The sequence below is a fragment of the Alosa alosa genome, chromosome 6, assembly GCF_017589495.1.
Source record: "Alosa alosa isolate M-15738 ecotype Scorff River chromosome 6, AALO_Geno_1.1, whole genome shotgun sequence".
Lineage (NCBI taxonomy): Eukaryota > Metazoa > Chordata > Actinopteri > Clupeiformes > Clupeidae > Alosa > Alosa alosa.
Genome location: NC_063194.1, coordinates 22,369,973 through 22,391,630, shown reverse-complemented (window position 1 = coordinate 22,391,630; position 21,658 = coordinate 22,369,973). Strand labels below are relative to the sequence as shown.

Here is a 21,658-nt window from a genome sequence, read left to right as displayed (position 1 = left end):
TATTAGATGATCAGATGATTTACAGTTATATGTAATATGTCATGTTTCATATTTTTGTAATGTTTCATACAATGATGCAGGTCTACTGCAGTGAATAGGCTAAATACAACTTTGATCATTTTTATGGCCTACTACTGTATAGTTAACTTTGGCCTTGGTGCCCATGTGGCCTTTGTGCCCCCCACCAAATATGCCCAACTGAAGGCCAAGTGGCCTTGCCCCCAGAATGGTGAAATTCCAAGCCTGGTCACTGTTATATTTGGTGCTTGGTTAGATGTAGAAATTATAAGTAAAGGTAGAAAGTGATCCAATGGTATACACATTGTAGGAAATCCATGGATGTAACTTAGCTAACCTCACTTAAGCTAGTAACATTAGCAGCTGCTGTAAGGCACATACCGAGTAAGCTCGTTACTACATACAGCAAAATAATTTGTTTTTCGTGGAGGATTACGGTACATTCAATGAGCTAGGGAAAAGTGGGTTAAACATTTTTCCACCACGAAAGTCCAGAACGACACCTGGACCATTATTTCTTACTTTTGCTAACCGTTTCCCAGTTGTACACTACCTACCAGTAAGAAACCTGCATCATTATCATCACATCATTATTCCCAAACCCCCATAAAGACAAATGTGCTATGTCATGATGTAATACCATATAATACCATTATGATAATACATGAAATAGCAGGTACCAACAACAAGGCACATTTCTCTAAATAAGTTAAGATAACATTTCAAATGAATTCAACAACGCTGCAGTTATTGTCCCCTGGGGATTACATTTCAAGTAGGCCTACCTGTCTATCTTTATGTCTGTCTATTATTGTTGTGCAATGACAATGACAACTGCTAACGTTTTATAATGGTATTATATGGTATTACATCATGGCATAGCACATTTGTCTTTATTTAATACTTAATACTTTTCTGAGACCTGATTTTCTGAGACCTGACTCCACTTTTTCTGACAGCGTTTTTTCTGAGACCTGACTCCACTTTTTCTGACAGCGTTTTTTCTGAGACCTGACTCCTTAGAGATGTTTTTCTGAGGCAGTTTGGTTTGAAGCAGTTTTATCTGAGGATGACAGAGGTTTTTCTTACGCTGAGGCAGTTTTGTCTGAAGATGACAGAAGTTTTTCTGAAGCTGAGGCAGTTTTGTCTGAAAATGACAGAGGTTTTTCTGACGCTGAGGCAGTTTTGTCTGAAGATGACCGATGTTTTTCTGAGTCTGAGGATGTCCTAAAATGAACACCGTATTAATGGATGTTGATAGGCAGATTGTTTAATGGATGTTGATAGATAATTTAATGGGTGGATGAGTGAATGGTTTGAAGAAGATGGATGGATAAGTTGGATGAAATGTGGCTTATCCTTGTAGAATAGACACAGAGAGAGTTGTACTAGTTGAGAAGAAAGCAGTTGATACAGGTGCAATCAGTTTAATTAGCCCTTTATGATGTCATAGTGCCAATGCAAAGTCTATGGGGAAAAATAAGCTTGTTTTTTGTTAATATCTCAAAATGTATAAAGTTTATAGAAATTAATACATTGCACAGGTGTCCTTTTCAAGACCTAGGCTATGTTACAAAGTTTGAACAACGTTTCTACGTTAAATGGTTGAAGCTGAATTAGATGCAGAATTTTTGGTAGAAGAAGAAGAAGACTTTGGATAACAGAACAGTGCATTTTCATGCACTGTAAATAATAAAGAGACAACATTAAGGAAATTCTAAAAACAGATGTTTTAAGGTGTTTCTTAAAGGGGGATAAAGATGACATCATCCTTAGGTCCTGTAGTAGTTTAACCAATGGTGATGGGTTCCCGCATTCTTTCTTTGTGACTTTGAGAAAGAGGTCTCTCCTGTAGACCGCCTTGCTATTAGGTCAATTAGTAGGCCTATCTTGAAGTTGTTCAAACTATGAGTTTGAAATCTTCCATTCACTGTAGCATGCACAATGGCCTACACTTCTTATCCTACAAGGATTTGGATGCATTGCCAATAACTTAAAATATGCCTAGGCCTAGCCTATGTTGAACACACACACCTATTTGTAGGTGTAGATGAAGGTGTGTGCAGAGCCCGTCTAATTCCCTTGTCTAAGCACCCATTCTCTGGTGTGTGTGGGGGGGGGGGCGGGGTCGTCTAACCTATATTGAACAATGCAACAACAGGGTCATCTCATGAAGACAGTCAATTCATCAGCTGTCATTTGCTATCATTGGTATAAAATTAATTTCGAAAAAGTTCTCAAGTAGCCTTGGCTATCCTCCTCATAGAGATGGATCGGCCAATAGCAACCGCCAGCTGTGTCATTCGTTAAAGAGAATGTGGGGAGGGCGTAACGATTTTTGGCAGTCAATGAAATGGGGAAGAAAATATGTTAAACAAACTGAAATTGAAAAGACTGGTATAGTTTTTAGGATGTGATGCAATATAACTACAAGTATAACGTGTTGGCAGGATTGTTCAGTAGTCTCGCTGTTTTAAAAATAGCCGGCAAAAATACTTTGCTTCTTCAAAGGAGCAATGACCTGCCTCCACTTTTTCAACTGCGATCAGCTTGCTTGCTAATTGCAGAATCAACCACAGTGTCTAGCTGGCTAGCTACCCGACCGTTAGATGTAGTAAAGCGGTAGCTAGCTAGGCAGGAAGTACTTCAGGTTAACGACAGGTTAGCAAGCTGGATATTTTTTTAAAAACTGTATCCTAGCTAGTTACAGCTACCACTGTACGCAGTTAACTTACTGTCATTGTTATTTTTTAAAGTTAGGTTAGTTTGCATACTCGACTGAAAAAGACAAAGGAATGGCTAAGTTGTCAAGTGAGTGACATGCTAAGACAGCTATGCTATTCTAGCTTCTACAAGTAATAGCTGGCTATCCTAAGCCACTGATACTTGAAAGAACTTCGCTAAAGTTAGCAAGTTAGCTAACTAGTTGAGTTAGCCTGCCGTTTATTTTTAATTCCTTTGTGTTAGGGAAAGACTCAGTAACGTTAGACTTTCCCCCACCACTGTAAGTAGCTTTTTCCCCCGGTGAAGTAGTTGTATATTTTCGAATGGCTCCACATAAATATGGTTCGGGTGGTGGAGGTATTGGTTCTGGTCCTGGGTTTGGTTATGGTACCGGGGGCAAAGTCGGTGTTCAGTCCTCCGGAATTGTGATGACTTCAAAGAAGCCAAAAATGGAACAGATTCAAGCTGACCACGAACTCTTCTTACAGGCATTCGAAAGTAAGTTTTGCCCCTGACATTATTCTTTTGTCGATGTGATGAAGTGAAAGATGTCACTATTTGATAATGTCGAACTTCTGAATGGTGTGGATAAATGTTTCTTGCTAATATGGTCCGCCTGTGCTAGCTAGCTGGCTAGGTGGTGAGCTCGCACTGGTAACGAATATAATTCTACTTCCCCCTGATATGCTAGCTGATAGCTAACGTTACCTACCTCTGGCACCTAACCGGTGAATCACTTGAGTTTGCTAGTCAACAAATTAACTTTTGAAGTAACATTATAATTTGATGCTCGACGATGACGTTGTCTATCTGACTAAAGTCCGATGCCATAATCTGTTTGATGTAGTCAACTTAAGATAACGTTATATTCCCTAATTGCAGCTTGTAGCTAGCTTCATGCCAGATGTTGCTGTCATGGAACGTTAACATTAGCTAACTAGCTTTTAGTTCAACCTTGCAATACATTTTGAGTTGTGGCCTAACGTTAGTCTTAGTTTTATGCAATAAAATACAATTTGTTAGTCTGTCGGTTAACATCGTGCGGCATTATGCCAACATTAACGTTAGTTGATGACCAATGACTTGTTTTTGAGATGGATTCCAACACCAGATTCTGTTCGATTAACATTAGCCGGTCTTTTTACTTATTGTTCATATTGTGCACCTTATTGTTTTAAATTCTTTTAAATTGTGCACCTTATTAAAACATCTATTTTGACAGAGGTTTTACTTTATGTGTGGAGTAATTTAAAATCTATATAATGCTACCCATACATCAAAAGACCTTGACAAGATTTGAAAAGGATTCTTGAAAGATTGGAATCTTTTAACTAATACCCCCATCCAAGCTTTACGCAAAAGACTACAATCTTTCAAGAATCTTTCCCAAATCTTGTCTAAGACTTCTGGTGTAAGGATGGCTTAAGTTCTGGTCACGTTTATATTTGACTTTCAGTTTAATGAGCCACGTGCCCTTTCATTGACAACACGTGCGTCTTTCAGTGTATAATGTTATAATAAACCTATGTCGATCATGTTCAAAAGAAATTGAGTTGGTGTTCCCTTGCCTTTTTTCCCCTCTCATTCAAGATGCAGTGGGCTTGACAGATAAGCATGTCTGATACAGGAAGTCTGTTTCACCTGGTAAAGGGTCGTTACTGATTGCTATCTTTTCTTTTTATAGAACCCACACAGATCTATAGATTTCTGCGTACCAGGAACTTGATTGCAGTGAGTATATTTTACAATAGACGTTGGAGTAGTAGACCTACAGTAGTACAGTTTTGCATACTTTATGTAAATTATTTTTACAGATGGTGGGTTTATGTTGCAAATTTTCATTTAGTGGAAAATTAAATCACACCCCAAACTGATTATTAATTTTAGGGAAACCCCCTTTTTTTTTAACGGCTTCCTCTAAGTGATGTCATAAGTAGACCTCTGATCAGTTTTGAAAAAGTTTGATGTCTCTTGCAGCCCATCTTCTTGCACAGGACTCTCACATACATGTCCCATCGAAACTCAAGAACAAATGCCAAAAGGTAATTAAATGCTTTCACTACACTTTGTCTTTTGTGTATTCTGTATGATGATGAAGTTCATACATGCAAAATGTGACCAGGAAAATGCCATGTTGATGCTTAGCTTTTTGTATTTGCTTCAAATTTGAAGCATGGATCATGTTGGAAGTTGATACTAACCTTACTTACACTAAGAATTAAGATACAGGCTGTACTATGAAAATCTTATTCTAAGACATTAGAGGAATTTAGACTGTCCTGTCTGACCGCTTTCATGCCATTAATAGCAATTGTGTAAGAAATTAAGGCCACTACTGGTCACCACAATAGCATAATGTAATCTGCTATACAAACCCACAAGACAATTTTCTTGATTATTTAGAATCTAAATTAGATGTCAAGAGCTAAGTTTACATGCAATGTTATGTCACAAATGCATGTGGTTAACTCTGTAATGCACGAAAGCACCTGAATGAAAGATTTGATCAGGCCATTATCCTTGTCCTGTCAGGTGAAAAACACCCTTTTTTGCAAGTCTCTCTTTTTTTCACACAGGAAGTCTTTTAAAGTTGATGATCTGCTGCACAAGGTTGAGAAGGCAAGAGGAGAGCAAGAGTCTCAGAGGTGAGAAAGTGACATTTTTACCTTGCCCACATGAAGATTTTTTTTCTCTCAGTATGCTGGTTTTTAAACCGATCTCTTTACTTTTCTCACTACAGCTTGGCTTCACATTTGCAATTGACTTTCACTGGATTCTTCCACAAAACAGGTGGGAATCAGACAAGCAATAGCTACAATTGTTTATGTATGGCATTTTCTTGTATTTTCAGTCCATGAGGTAAATTCACACTCTCCATTTCTGTTTTCATCTTATATCAGAAAAGCTATCGCAGAAATCGGAGAATGAGCAAAACACGGTGCCCTTGGAGGTGCTTCTAGTGAAAGTCTGTCACAAGAAGAGAAAGGTAACAATCTCATAAACATTTCATAGAACAATCTGTTATAAGTTAAAACTGCTTAGCATGCTTTGTCAAAAGCACATTTAACCGGCCGCCTCTTTTTTGATAAGAAGCACGTCATGCCTCTTGTGCTACAGAAACCGTGTTGGCTATTGAGCAGAGTGCATTCATCGTGCCACTGTCAGTTGCCTTTTTCATTTTCACAAGAGCCTTTATCTTATAACAGTCATATAACCTGCCAGTCTGCTGTGTGCTGTGCTCAGGATGTCAGCTGCCCGATAAAGCAAGTGCCTACAGGTAAGAAGCAGGTGCCTTTGAATCCTGATGGCAGCCAGGCCAAGCCAGGGGCCTTTCCCACGATGCTGGTCTCCAGCCAGGAGTTTGAGCCCAGCAACAGCCACATGGTCAAGTCCTATTCGCTGCTCTTCAGGGTGCCCTGGCCGGCCAGGTGCCAGCTCGGCGGCCTGGCCAATGGCGAGACCAACGAGAACATAGGTGTGTGTGTGACACTCCTGCACTTACGGGTGCTGGGCCTGTTCACTTTCCACTAATCATTGTAGAGACAAAGTGAAGCAGGATGCTCGTTGTTTTGATGTGTTTAGTTTCAGCGGATTGTCCTGAGTTATTGAAGTTTTTCTTAGTCGCTTTGGTACATTTCTCAGATCAGAATTGAAATTTTCAAAACTACCTGTTCAATCTTCACATCATTTTGTCACTTGTGCACATCAAAAAAGCAGTTTCTCATTTCTTCGAACAAGTTGCAAATGCTTCAGTACATCTGTGCAAATGATTATGTACAATTCTCTGCTGTTTCCTACATTATCAATTGCTTATGCCATGTTGATCAAAATGTACTATAATGGGTCTCTGTTGAATAGTCTCACCCCCCACAACATTTGTGGCATTAGTTATTATGCCACAATTATATTAGGCATTAGTTCATAGCATAAGTCTTTACATGCAAAATGGTTGAACAAGTTGTCATCGTTGTGATGTGGATGAGAATGTATGGCCCAACAGACAGGAACGTCAGGAGGTGTAGGAAGACTGCACTGTAATTCCTACAGCACTGCATGTACAGTTTTCTCTAAGGAGATTGTCCTATGTTCACATTTCTACTTTTGTTTTTTGGGGGTTTTCTTTCTTTGTGCTATGCAGTGCTGTCTTTTCCTTTCTGTATCGCAATGACATGGTCTGTCAACAAAGTACAGTACAAACAGTAAAAGCGTAAATGTGAATCTTGTCGAGTCTCTTGCAATCAAACTCCCACATACACTAAGGTGTAACCTACAATTTACAATAATTGTCATCAAAACTTTAGCAAGAAACTGGCTTTTGCAGGTAATCCATGGTGTTTTGCTATTTGTATGAATTGTTTTGAGAAATACACTTACTGTTTTGCAAATGTCGAGGATGTTTCGAGAAATGTACCAAAGCGACTGAGAAAAACTGTAATGGAACATTGTTTACGCCGTTCAAGTTCAATTCTGTCCTTCATTTTTTAAACGTTAAGATAGTGACATGGTCTGCATGTAATGGATTAAGAGTAGCACTAGCTGCACTACATGATGGGCCAGTTGAGCACTGAACATGCTTTTCATTTCATGTGTCATGGCAGGTGTTGTTGAGGAAATGACAAGCAGGAAGAAACGCTCCTTGCCTAGGGAAGATGGCGATACTATGTTTGTGGCCCAGATGACTGTTTTTGATAAGAATCGGTAAGTTGTAGGCTGCGGTCACAATTGTTACTTCCTACGTTGAACTCCTACAACTGTGTCTTCCGTGTTAAGTACTTTAAAAGCATTTTCTAATAGCTAATGATATTAGCTATGATGATACTAGTTTACTTTTGTCTTAAGTATTTGGGAAATGATGATGAGAAGGATTATTTTTAAAGGTATATAAAATGTGCATGATTTTAAGACTGTTTTCTCTTGCCACTGTTTTCTTTTTCAGACGTTTACAGTTACTCGATGGGGAGTATGAAGTATCCATGCAGGAAATGGAGGAGTGTCCAGTTGGCAAGAAAAGAGCCACATGGGAAACCATTTCAGATCAGAAGGTGTGTGTGTGTGTATGTGGTCTGTGTGTGTGTGTGCACCAATTAAGAGTCTGTGTTCCAGAAGAGCTGCAAGCAAGTCTGGCTTTCACAAGCAACTGCATAGAACACACCCAGTAATCGTTAGTAATAAATCATATATGATAGGATACACTCTGGAAAAGTGATCATAACCCTAGCATGCTCTTTTGAGGGTTAATTATAGGCTTGTGGGTGGTTATTGGTGGCTAGACCCTGTCTCATACATGCCTGAAGGATTTGAATGTTCACAAGCAACAGTGAGCTCATCTCTGATGTACCAAAAGGACTCCCAAAGTCCACAAATTACCGTCACACTGGTGTGACAGGAATGTTGAGAAATGAACGTTCTAAAGAATATCTGGGTTCATTGAATTCAACATAGAATTTTAGAACCTTCAATTGTTGCGGAACTTAGAATGTTCAAAAACCTACACCTTTAAGGGTTAATTTTCTGATCCCAGCCTGACCTCACTAAGGCCTCTGTCCTCCCGCAGTGGCTGCCTGATCTGACCTTCTCCCAGGGCCCCACACTGCAGTTCACCCTGCGTTGGACAGGCGACGCGTCCAGCCGCTCCACGGCGCCGGTGGCCAAACCCCTGGCCACACGCAACTCTGACTGCAGCAGCGGCGCTGCAGAGAGCAGGCTGTGCAGTATCAAGCCCCCACAGACAGCAGGTAAGATGGATTTGAACACCTGGCGGCCTTATCAGAGGAATGTGTTCAGCTTGTGTCTGAATTTATACCCCTAGGTAATGATTCTGTTTGGTTTGGATCCAGTCACTAGAACCGTAGAAATGTTTGATTTTTCTTAGATGCATGCAACCATTTCTTGTTTGTTAATGACCCTCTTTGTTTCTTTTCCAAAAGCTGTAAAGGAACCAGTTAGCACTGACACTGTCCTGAGGAAGGAGCAGATTGTGGCAGAATCACGACAGAAGCCCAGGATAATCTATCAGGTAAAGCTGAAAGGTTGTAGTCTGTGATGAATCCTCCCCACCTACTGGGCTCCACATGTAGTACAGTAGTACTGGCGTAGCCTGGTACCACCTCTTTGTTTTTTTTTTTCCTCATTCGTCTATTTGTTGTGTTGTACAGTTCCTGTACAACAATAACACGCGTCAGCAGACGGAGGCACGTGATGACCTGCACTGTCCCTGGTGCACCCTCAACTGCTGCAAGCTCTACAGCCTGCTCAAGCACCTCAAGCTCTCCCACAGCCGCTTCATCTTCAACTACGTGGTGAGTGATCTCTGTCTGTCTCTCTCCATGTCTACTCGCTATCTCCACATCTGCTCACATGCCCACTTTTGCATAGTAGTATGCTTACCATAAAGACCAACTCTGAGGAGTCGTAAACAGAACAGAAGCAGGGTGTTGCTGACATTTGCATGGGTTATTGACTAACTGCACATAGGACATTGTTTTGGGTGTTAGTAGAAGCAAATCTTGAAGACTGGCTGTTATTGGATCTGTGTTGGTGTTGAAGTGGTGGTCCATTGGACGGATGTAAGTTTGAGTGGGTGAATGTTGACCTGTGCTGTGCTAATTGAATTGTCCTCGCCCTGTATTTCCCATTCCTTCATAGCCTCACTCCAAAGGAGCGCGGATAGACGTGTCCATAAATGAGTGTTATGATGGTTCTTACGTGGGCAACCCGCAGGACATTCACAGCCAGCCTGGCTTTGCCTTCAGCCGCAACGGCCCCGTCAAGAGGACCGCAGTCACCCACATTCTCGTCTGCAGGTCTGCATGCAACCACAATGACCGATTACATGTTGGCATGCAGAGTTGTAATAGAGCATGATAAGATATATGATGAGATGCATAACCTGTAAATCAAAAACTTATCCCTCAGGCCCAGACGTGTAAAGCCCAGTCTATCGGAGTTCCTGGAGCCGGAGGAAGGGGCTGATGTGGAGCAGCAGCAACGCACGTACACCAGCGGCCACAACCGCCTGTACTTTCACAGCGACAACTGCGTGCCGCTACGGGCCCAAGAGATGGACGAAGACAGCGAGGACGAGCGCGATCCGTATTGGCTTCGGGAGAAAACGGTCATGGTGAGGGATCAGACCACACCACACCACACCACACCTAGGTGCTCTCAACCCCTTTTGTGTGTCCGGTTGTCTGCTGTCCGGGACTGTGCAGGAATTCACGCCCCAAGTACCAGTTGAGTGACTAAAATTTAGTAGAACAGACGATTTTTCTTTTCTGCACAGCTCTGCTTTTAAGGACACAAACATTCACATCATTATGACACTAGAATGACACTCCCTCAGCTACTGTGTTAAACTAGGTCTTTTGTTTAAGATACTTGCCGCACAACCTGCTCTAATTTTCCTTCTGTCACTTTTCCCATCCACTGGATTATTTAAGCTCTAGTTCTATTTGATTTACTTGTTTTAGCAGCTTGTATAACACTGCTAGAGACTCCAAGTTTGAAAAACTGCATAAGCTAACGCATTGAAATAGGACCAGCAGCAGTGATATTACATTGGTCAATGTTAACGCTGTTGTAAGTTAGTTGCAGTCGTGCGACTAAATATTTCTACACATTTGCACTGACATTATTACTTGTAAGTGCTAGCAAAATGGTCTCACTATTGGGCACTGATTCAGGCTTGGCCAGGGCTATTTAAGATTTGAAAATGGTTTCAGAATTTTTTGATAAGTTCAGGCACAGAAATTGTCTGTTTTGAGGCCAAGTGGACACAGGTGTGGCTACTTTAAATGAGATTCTCAGCTATGTCTACATTAGTACCGTTTACATTTGTTTTAAGTTTCATCCCAGAGGAACGAAATGGAAACGTTGTCGCCCACATTACACCATTGATATCACACGACCATTTACCTGTGTCTACCCTTTGTCAAGTCCCACATTCCTATGTTACTGTTGCTAGGTCAGATAAACAATGGCCATGCATGAGGGTCCCCCTAGAAAACCGTTGAAAACCTGTAGACATAATGATCATTAAAACACGTAATTCACTAGCATCTGCTAAGCGAACAAACAAACAAAATGCTTCTTTGATGGTGGTTGCATTATAAATCCGTTGCCATTCACCGCTGGCATGCTAGGGTAGTGGTAATCTGAGTACCCAGAAGTTTGCGTCATGCTGAACGAACTTCTGGGCCAAAACCTTCACAACCGGAATATGGCTACTTTCAGAGACGCCCACTGATCTCACTTCCTTTGTGTTCATGGGCAAAAGTTCCTACTGAAACCAGTGCGAAATGTTTCTTTTTAAGAAATTGAAATTTCAAAGTCTAACCAGAGATGGCTACAAAGGCAAACTAAACGCCATCGTTTTGGTTGTTAGTTCGCTGTCGGCGGTATTTTCATGAAACCCCCTGTACATGTCACAAGGTCTGCCACCTCTCTGTGATTGGCTATTGAAAAAAGCTCTGTTTGAAATCAGAGACATTCCCCCCGCCCTATTTTCCCCTGAATCCAGGCGTATTCCTCTAGACAGAGTAGTGGAGGTCAAAGTGGGCATAGACCGTAAGGAAGGGAGTTGTGGAGAGTTTGCTTTCCGGAAAAGGGGCACGTGGCCATTATCACGTGATGTGAGCACAACAAACCAGGGAAGGAAACATGACAAGGTCCAATCAGAAAGGGGAACATGGACTTGTACGTCATTGTTTTCAGATGTTTCTGCATTCCATCATCCACACTAATATGCAAAGCCTGTCACCAGCATTTTGAAATCTTTCCACTTCAGGAGCTCAGACGGTGGTGTATGGGGAGGTGTACATGGTGTATATGTGGACGGGAGGCCAAATTGTAACAAAAGTCTTTCGGATTCAAACAAAACTGTCATCTGTTTTGTTTTATCTGTAGCAAATTGATGACTTCACTGATGTGAATGAGGGGGAGAAGGAGGTCATGAAGCTGTGGAATCTTCACGTGATGAAACATGGGTGAGTGGTGGCTGCTTTGTGTTTTAGGCTTCATATTTTAAGATCTGCTGGATAGTATTTTATGATACTATTTTATGCCAATACAGTGTTTCCCCTAGAATTTTTTCCAGCAGCGGTGCTGTTGATTGTAGGAAGCTGGGAATAGGCTACTGAAGGTAGGGGCGAGCTATCTCGCTCGCGTGTTTAATTTGGTTCCTTGGTTAAAATAATGTAGGCTACGTTTGTGAAAAAAAAATTGCGTCTGCTAATAAACTTAAACATAAACACAAACAAGTGTGATCTCCTGTGGAATTACTGACTGCGCCTTCAATGTTAGCCTACTATTATTTGTTGACATCAAACCTGAACAAACGGCAGCTGTTCCTGAAGTTCACTTGCGTTTTTTTTTTTTTTTTTAAATTAGGCAACTTTTTTTGCAGTGGCGCTTGAATTCCAGGAGCGGCGCTGCGCCGCTGATGAATATATTGTACGGGAAACACTGCAATAAACTGTAATTTCTCGAAATACCGCACCTTTTCTTGTGGTCCATGTCCTGCCCTATATGCCTTTACATCTTGGACGCGTTTTGATGAGCTTTTCTGTTGTTTAGGCATGGCTACAATCACTTAAGGTATCTAAAGTGCATAATACTCCATTGTACTTTGTTCAGTTCTTTACGCCGAGTGACTCCAACACGGCTGGGATAACGCCCAGAACGTGACGTCCGTGCAAAGCCCTTATTGTACAGATTGTTTCTTGTCTCATTGTGTCATCAGTGATGCACATCTAGAGCTCTTTGAATTGAATAAAGATTATATTTTCTCACTGGGGATACATGTTTTTGCCCTCAGATTCATTGCAGACAATCAGATGAACCATGCCTGCATGACGTTTGTGGAAAAATACGGTGGTGACATCGTGGAGAAGAACCTCTGTCGGAACTTTGTGCTGCACCTGGTCAGCATGCACGACTTCAACCTGGTCAGCGTGGTGACCATCGACAAGGTCATGTCCCGCGTACGCGAGCTCCAGCGGCAGCGGGCGCACGACCAGGCGCACGACATCAGAGCGCCCAGCGGCACTGGTGCCTCCTCCACCAGCCAAGCCGGCCGGGGGCCGCTAACCGACAAAGAGGCGGCAGCAACAACAACAACCACCACCACCGCAGCAGCAGCAGCATCAGGAGGAGCAACCAGCAGGCCCCGGCAGAACAAGAGGCAGAAGCTTTGAGGGCCCTAGGGATGGGGGTTTGGGTGGGAGTTGGGGTTTGGGGAGGGCGAAGGGACGTGGGATTAAGGAGCCAGTGGGAAGAATCTGGTGTTCTCTTTGGGTGGGGCGCCACTGGACTTGTTATCCAGTACAGTACCCATGCATTCCGTACAGGGTCTCAGGTGCTTGGTGTCTGCAACAAGGTGCACTACGGGCAGACATTACCAAGGAAAAAAACACACTGCATAAAACTAACAAAAAGCAAGTGAAAACCAATAGAAAAAAAGAGAATTGTGCAAAAGATTTATGGGTCATTTCTAGATGAAGGAACTGCATTTGTCATTTTTCTATTTGCTCTTTCCTTATTGCAAACATTTGAACCAGCAGATGACTAGGCTGACTAGGGATAGTGGCATTTAGCTACGGCGAGGAAATAGCATTCTTTTGTATGATTACTGTGAACATTCAGAAGCAGTAGTAGGGAAACCAGGTGTCATGTGTAAACGAGTCTTTAATGGCGCACCATTGTGACATACCGTCATGGCCCTCCAATCAGAATCCATCCGGTTCTTGTAGGTGCCTGTATTTAGACAAAACTATTCTAGGAATATTTTTTAACAGTGACAAATTGCAAAAGAGTCGACCCAAATTCTGACGTTTTTTTATGATCTGTTTTCTACCGGGTTTAAATGTGTTTGAATAATGCATTTTGAGAGTGAAAGAAAAGAGAGAAACTTGAACTTAATTAGAATATGCTGTTTGTGTGTAGGGATCGAAATAGCTTTTTGCTCTCTGAGGGCCAGCCCGGACGATGGCGTTAGTCGCCACCACCACACTGGACTGGTTTACACTGGCCCCTGTTTATGCAAGGATGTGGCTCATTGTGCCACACACACACACACACACACACACACACACACACACACACACACACATACACACAGGGTATTGAAGGCTGACTGTAGGCATGAGCGTCACAGCTTACCTCAAGCGCTGTGCCCTCGTGGCAATGCCGGAACAAGCCAGGTGCTCTTTGTAAGATGTTTACACTTGTCTTTTGATTTTGTTATTTGTTTTATTTTACATCTCTGGAAAATACAGGGGTTTGTTTGAATGGTTTTTATAGTTGTTGTTGTTTTTTTTTTCTGTTAGATCGGTCTCGTACTGAGGCTGAGTGCCGATTTGCGTGAGGAGAATTCAACAGGATAATCACTGGAGCTAATAGTCGCAGTCATTTAGTCTCGCACCCCCACACTGCCATAGCAACACTGTACCACTGTGCTCTTACCACACTGAGGGTTCTCCTGCTTCCATTTGTGTTGACTAGTTACCAGCGGCCAAATTAGTCGTCGGAGCAACACCTCTCCCCTTTCTTCACCACTGAAATGCAGCCATCTTCCCCCTTCACCTCCTCTCGGTACACTTAGAACTTGGCAGCACCCGTTCAGAGGGGAACCCAGATTCCCCTCAATCTGTTCAGGCTTGAGGAGCTTTTTTTATTCTCAAAGGCTCCCGGAGCCAAAGTGCTTTGAAACTCTCTGGTCTCCGCTGCATCTGTGTGTGCGCTACAGGACTTCCTTGTAGGAAATGTCAGACGACTTATTGTTTGACTTAATTAGAGGTAATTTAAGCAGAGTGAAGAGAGTGAAGTATAGTTTAGAGACCAAAGCGTGTGGATGCTACATGTTGTTTTTCAAGATGACTACATTTAGGCTCTCCTGTGAGCCTTATCAGGTTCTTTTTTTAAAAGGAGACAAAAGCTTTCTTAAACTTCTGCTTTAATTTTGCTAAAGCTATGTGTATACTATGAACTGAGATGTTTGACCTTTAGCGTAGAAAAGAATCAAGTCTGTGACCTGCGAAGAACTTTTCCAAGCACACATCCTATGCTTTCCGTGATAGAAAAGACCAGCATTGTTTGCACATGATATGATTTCCTAGAAAAAAATGTTTGGAGAGGTTGACGCAAAGACCAATAAAACAAAGCAGAGTTTTGTAGCAGTCATGGGTTCTTTTCTATTTAAAGTAAATATTTTTTAAAACTACTGGTCAAAAAATTATATGAATGCAAGTTACGTGAAACGGCAAATATTCTACCATGACTGGTGTTGGGATATGTTTTGATAAAATATATTAAAAGACTTGAATTTTTAAATTGTTTCACAATTGTGTATTTTTATTTACTGTATCACAATTTTCTCATTCTTACGACTACTTGTGAAGGCACAGAATGAGGTAAACATTTAACCATCACAGTTACAACAAATAATTAATACTTTACAATGAAGAATGACAAGTTTTCTAACAGTGTCCTGTAGGTTTTTATAACAAACTAGTTTAATGGTGGACAATCCAGTACCTTTATCTACTTTTAATGTCCGATCCCCCTATAGCAACCCTCCCCCCTCTTCCTTTAAAAATGTGTCGTGGACAAGGTGCTGGGTCCGTTTGGTTAGTCCTAGTTGAAGTAGTTATGTCCAAGCGTATACAGTGTGTGCACTCTTTCGATTAATTTTACATTTGATCAGACAAATCTGATCATCTAAGTAATGCAAGTACAGAAAACTGCTAGCCAGTACCTCTGTACCACACAGTCAGGCTCCAGGAGTCCTTTAGGGGATCACCAGCATGGCAGATTAGGTGGCATTCAGCAATCTGAGGGGGACAAATGGACCTAAACTGGATCAATGCTCAATTGGAAACGACAACAGCTTAATCTGATACTAACAGACTACAGAAGAGGAAAAAAATGATGCTTAATTAAAACACTGTTAGGATTGTCATTGCCAACAAAAAAGTATTACAAAATTATCTGGAAATAATATTCAAATGCTCTTGGGCGGAAACCTACACTAGACTTGAGAGTTAATGGAACAAACATTTTTATCTCAGAAGTGCTTCACAGTGGATTACGGCAGGCTTAATAGACAGGACTGCGCTGAAGCCAGCTCGTGGAGAAATGCATGCGTGGCAGTTTTTTCTGTACAAGCATCCAAGTCCATGTCCTTAAAATACATAGAAGTTGTGCTGTATGTGAATTGTGTGGGGGCTGGAACAGCAGCTAGCCTAAATGTGTTGGTCCACTTGTTATCAAAAAAAGTATATATTCCCATGCTTAAGAAAAGGCAATTCAATACACCTCAAGCCATCTATCTAATGGTGGGGAGGGAAAAAGATGCTGTAAACAATGCCAAAAAAACTGAGACCTGCCTTGACTTTGGACATCTAGTCAAGGGGCTGGGTTATGCAGTGCAGTCCAGCAGACCAGATTGAGCTTCTGTTTCAACACCTTCACCCTGCTTGTCTCAGAATACCAGCACCTTCCAGCCAGGGTGCGCAAAGGAACAGCCAAAGTAGAGGCAATCCACCGCCTGGTCCAGCAGCCAATCGAACACCACTTCCCTGTTGCCCGAGCCAATTGTGACCCGGAGCTTGAAGCTGGCCCCGTCGTTAGGGTTGTTGTTGGTGCTGATTGGGAACAGGTTGACTACTTCCATGTCGAAGGTCACAGCCGAGCCCACCGTGATGGCTGGCAGCTGGTTGGTCATCTCCTTCCCGTTTACAAACACGGCGCCTACAAGACAGATTCAACATTGAAGTGGCAGCTTTCTGCTTTCCAGTGCTGAGTCTGGCGTGTGTCCTTGGCCCAGTAAGAACATGACAAACCACAGAAATGAAGGCTTATTTCTGTCTACAGACACCTGATTATAAGCAGGCATGTCAGCACTAGTTGTTGGGATGAGTAATGTAATACAATGCTGACTACAAGGACAATATGGACTACAATGCCGACAAGGACCAAGAGGAGAAAATGTATTAAATTATTTCAAAATGGCCAGACAAAAAAAAAAAAAAGTCACAAAAGAATCTGAGTCATGTGGAAGTTGTGGGTGAGGGACTGACCGTTGGTGGAGATGCAAACAGCCTTATCCCTCTGCAACGATGCGTCTCCACTCCGGTTGTCGGCACACACCCCCACGCTGTCCTGCTTATTCAACTGGCCCGCTGCTGAGAATCTGCACGCAACACACACACACACACAGCAAAGCAGCCATGAGAAGCTTGACTCCCCCTGTCCCCCCCTTACACACATAAAATGCCACAAACCCAGATGAGATCAGTGAAGCTGCGGAAATGTGATTAGTGCTGTGTGACTGGACTGAGCCAACTCATTCTCCCAGCCGGAGGACCACACAGTGAATGACAAGAGAAGATAGAACTACTAAAGACGTGGCATTTAGCCAGGCTTTGTCATAGGAGAACTTGAGGAGCGTTGACTGAAGGTCGAGAGACTGGGGTGGGGGGGTCGGCGAGTCGACTCACTTGAAGGTGAGGGTCTGTCCGCAGAAGTAGGTGGGAGCGTTGGAGTAGAGAACTCTGCCCTGGGAGGCCATGGTCTCACTGCGCATGGCAATGTTCCTCCTGCTGCTCAGGATGTAGCCCTCAGTGCCCGGGCACCACTCTGCACACGGACATAACAAAAAAAAAAACAATCACCACCACGAATATGAATGTCGATGACAGATTCACAATGACAACATCTCACAAGATCTTGCGCCTCTTTTCTGTGCCCTTCTCCTCTGGGCTTTTTATTAGCTTTAGAATTTAATGTGCATCTCTCAGCAGTGAGTTTTTTCACAGCGTGCAAAACTGCCCCGCACAAATTTGTTTTGTTCTGGACATGCCCACTCTGCTTTTTGCTCATTTGTCAGTGTGTGTTTGTGTGTGTGTGTGTGTGTGTGTGTGTGTGTGTCAGTGTGTGTATGAGAGTGTTTGTGCCAGTGTGTGTGTGTTTGTGTGTGTGTGTGTGTGCGTGTGTGTGTGTGTCAGTGTGTGTATGAGAGTGTGGATGTTCATGGTCCACACACCATGTGGTGCGAGGGTGGTGTATCCGGTCTGCGGGACGCTCCACGGGCTCCACTCGGTGCGGCCCTCTCCCCTGGCGCACACGCGGAACTGGTGGTCAGTGTGGGGGTCCAGGTGCATCACCAGGAACTCTGACTCCTTGCCAATGTAGGCATCCTCATACTGCGTGGAGTTGCTCCGGCGATACTGCAGCCGGTAGTCCTGCGGACTGAAGTCATCGTCCACCTGTGGAAGCACGAAGGGGACAATATTGATATCATATCACAAGGTGCTTTTTTTTTTTTACTTAAAGGTGCTCTAAGCGATGCAACACAGTTTCAAAGCTGAAACATTTTTTGTCACATACAGCAAACATCACCTCACCATCCGCTAGCTGCCTGTGCCCTGAATTCATGTGGTCTCTGTGGACAGCCCAGCTCTGTGGACAGCCCAGCTCTGTGGGCAGCCCAGCTCTGTGGACAGCCCAGCTCTGTGGACAGCCCAGCTCTGTGGACAGCCCAGGCTCCAAAAACGGCAACAAAAACAACCTGGTCCAATCGGGACCATAAAAACATAACAAACTGTTCCAGCCAATCACCGACGAGATGCGCGTTTAGGAGAGTTTCAGTTGCACAGGAGGGAGTAGTGATCTAGCTCTATGTTTTGTTTGAACATCAACAGAAGTGACGTTACCCAACATCGCTTAGAGCTCCTTTAACAGAGTTTATTATTATTATCAAATGTTTGGGGAAAACCTATAGTGAAAAAGAAGAAACTTGTTGGAAGAAAATGGCAGACAGACACATTTTGTCATACTTGGAATAAATATATAATTCCTGCTTTTTTTCTCTTCTTCAGTTACTTAGATATCATGTTGCATAGTAAATTATTTTCTTGCTATATATCAAGTATCACAGAATCACTGTATTGTGATACTATCATTCTTGTGGACAAAGTATTGTGACAGTATCATATTGTGACGCACTCAGTGATTCCACAGAATGGCAGTATTATGTTTACAATAGTAATAGTAAACAATACATGAAGTAGTTCAACTGGCCAATGATGAGTGAGCCTGTCAGACAGTGAATGGAGGGTTGGAGGATGCACTGAGGGACTATGGGCTATGAAAGCTGACCCGGCAGAATCTGTGTGTGTGTGTGTGTGTGTGTGTGTTTGGAGGCTCACCTTGCACCAGCGCACCAGCACACTGCCTGGTCGCTCCACCAGCTCCTCGATCTGGACAGGGGGGTGAGAGGCCACGCTGCCATGGCGACCCACGCGCTCCCTCATCGCGTGCAGCAGTGAGTCGTCCAGCTGGGCCGACAGACATGGCACGTCCACCAGCGCCGGCACCTCCGGGAGACTGACACACACACACACAAAAAAGAAATACCTCATATACAGCAAGTACAGTATACGGTTCACAGTCCACACACACATTCACTGTGTCTATGCCTATACTGTAAGTATGACATTAAATGCCAACAACAACGCTCTTAGGCTTTAATCACGGTTTGGATATGCTGATTAATTGAAGCCTTTGTTAGGGATTAAGAGCTAAATTAAACTGTCTGGGAAGACTTAGCACGTTTTTCTTTTAAATCCCTCATCTGTCATATCAGCGTTGCCCCTGACACCAGATCACCAGATTAAAAACCCATATCCTGCCCTGCTCCCCTGCACAAAGCTGTTAGTTATGGCCACACTGAGACACAAGGCTTCTTTCTATGGCTAAATTCATGTCAAATAGATTAGCATAGCGCTAGCACCCTGTGTTTCCCAATCTGGTGCTCAATCTATCCTTCCAGTTGCTGTGGCTGGAGAGCATCCAACCTGTCTAGCAGGATTTTTCCACACTATTTCCCCTCCATATGACACCAGCAGTGAGCCATCTGCCCCATCTGTTGCCTAACTTATGCCACTAGGCTACTAGGTGCAGGGTTGTGCACAATTCTGCTTCCTGTTTGCTACCTCAATTGAAATGCAAGTGAAATTCAAGAATAGAATTGGAATTAAAGAGCCAGTTTCAATTCAATTCTGGAATTTTGCACAAGCCTGACTAGGTGCACATTTGGACGGAGGGGAACTGGCATGGTGAAGTTGCGTGAGCTTGTGCAACGAGGGCAAACATTTTGTCAAGGCACTCGCTATTAGATAGTAGTTCCTCTTCCTCAGTGAATTAGCAATCAGGGGAATGATTAGCAAATAAACAACCTCAAAGTAGTCTAAGGGAGTATGTCCATTTGCATACATACTGTCTCTGTGTGTGTATGTGTAAGTAGCAGTAGAGTCTCACCTGTCCAGCTGGATCTGAAGGGCCTTCTTGGTGAAGCTGCCCAGCTTGTCCTCCTTCTCATTAATGCCACAACGCAGTGCTGCTTCACCTGCGTGGAAAATAACCGTCAGACACACCACACACATCATCAGTACATCAGCTTTGGCAGGGTAAGTGTGTGTGTGTCACCATGGTACCCTTGCCCAGGAGAGTGGACGGAGGAAGGGGGAAATGATCGCAGGGGGCGTCGCCATGCTGTTAAGAGACCTGATGAGGATTTCATTTCAGATAATTCAGATAAGCCCTTTAAATCTTTTAATGGATCTAATTACTGAGACCACTGTCAACAGAAGCCATTGTGCTTGAGCTCTCATCTGCACAGCAAAAAAAAAAAACAACTACTGCCAGTGATGAATTATTAACAGACTGAAGTAGCGTGGCTGTGTTTACCTCACCCGGACCTACCACTTCAGTACCGAGGACATTCATTTTCTTGTTTGTGTGGGTCTCCATTCTCAAGTGTCCCATTGTCTATGTTTTGCCTTTCTCCATCTAGGCTAGACTGCTGATTAAGTGTGGAATAGAGTGGAGTCTACTGAGGTAGACCGCTGGATTAGAACTGGATACAGGAGTGTAGCCTTCTACGTGTGGAACTTGTAGCATTGCTTACATTGGGGCACAAGCAGTAAAAGTTGTAGTGTGTTAGTGTGTGTGTGTGTGTGTGTGTGTGTGTGTGTGTGTGTGTGTGTTAGTGTTAGTGTGTGTGTTAGTGTGTGTGCGTGTTAGTGTGTGTGTGTGTTAGTTTGTGTGTGTTAGTGTTAGTGTGTGTGTGTGTGTGTGTATCTTGTTCCTCACCCTCCCGGAGCAGCTCGTCAGCAGTGCTGACGCCGTGCTCGATGAGCTTCTGACAGTCGTCCAGTGGACTGACGCTCTCCTGCTCGATGGCGTCCACCTCCTGCAGTAGCACGCTCAGTCGCTCGGCCAGCAGATGGCCCACCGCCGCCTGCAGCTCCTGGAAGTGGCGCTGCAGGGCGTCACGCGTCTGGCTGGCGCTGCCACGCACCTTAACAACAACAACAACAACAACCATGGTGGTCAGATAAGCAAACACAAACACACAACACACAAGGACCTGTCTGTAAAAGCATCTGATAAATACCATAACCAAAACCATAATCATAACCACCTGCAGACCTGCCAACCTTGAAGAATTTTTTTGAGTAGCAAGAAAGGGAAGATTGCTTTTAAAGAATTTAACTTGCATACTTGCAGGTGTCTTTCTGCCATCTGTGAGGCTGCAATGATTAGGCCTACATTATCCCAACTACAGTGATAGGTGCGCGATTTCCATCTGAAAGTCCATTATTTATTCTCGCTTGTTTTCACACTAATAATCAAGAAAAAGGATCTATATGCTCCAAAGAAAAAACAAATTGAACACTCATCAAAATTCTTAGGTCCACTTTCAGACTCGTTGCTGCATTCCATTTAATTAGCTGCACTCCATTTAATTAGCGCCTTTTAGTTATGAAAACTTTAACCATCAGCGACACATTGACAATATGCTAACTGAAACAACTGGTGAACAAGTAATATCTTTCATAGACAACATCAAACTATT

General features: G+C 43.1%; 2 protein-coding genes across 3 annotated transcripts in view; one reads left to right on the top strand and one right to left on the bottom strand.

Moving 5' to 3' along the window:
* Window positions 1–2,158: 2,158 nt before the first annotated feature.
* On the top strand, window positions 2,159–15,069 carry LOC125295825 (polycomb protein suz12-A-like). The gene is made up of 16 exons (XM_048245344.1): window positions 2,159–3,240; window positions 4,427–4,473; window positions 4,720–4,784; window positions 5,319–5,387; window positions 5,483–5,532; window positions 5,643–5,728; window positions 5,986–6,217; window positions 7,341–7,440; window positions 7,679–7,784; window positions 8,297–8,477; window positions 8,670–8,758; window positions 8,898–9,041; window positions 9,388–9,545; window positions 9,658–9,862; window positions 11,647–11,726; window positions 12,557–15,069. Exons 1-16 carry the CDS (start codon window positions 3,066–3,068, stop codon window positions 12,933–12,935), a joined length of 2,166 nt encoding a protein of 721 aa, XP_048101301.1. The 5' UTR covers window positions 2,159–3,065; the 3' UTR covers window positions 12,936–15,069.
* crlf3 (cytokine receptor-like factor 3) overlaps window positions 15,070–21,658 on the bottom strand; it is a 14,346-nt gene continuing 7,757 nt past the window's right edge. For both annotated transcript variants that reach the window (XM_048245345.1, XM_048245346.1), the window contains exons 3-9: window positions 20,893–21,100; window positions 20,059–20,146; window positions 18,948–19,125; window positions 17,783–18,005; window positions 17,238–17,376; window positions 16,818–16,930; window positions 15,070–16,488 (exon numbers count right to left, since the gene is read on the bottom strand). In XM_048245345.1, coding sequence (XP_048101302.1) covers window positions 16,220–16,488; window positions 16,818–16,930; window positions 17,238–17,376; window positions 17,783–18,005; window positions 18,948–19,125; window positions 20,059–20,146; window positions 20,893–21,100 — 1,218 coding nt within the window. In that variant the 3' untranslated portion in view covers window positions 15,070–16,219. The remainder of the gene's footprint in view (window positions 16,489–16,817; window positions 16,931–17,237; window positions 17,377–17,782; window positions 18,006–18,947; window positions 19,126–20,058; window positions 20,147–20,892; window positions 21,101–21,658) is intronic.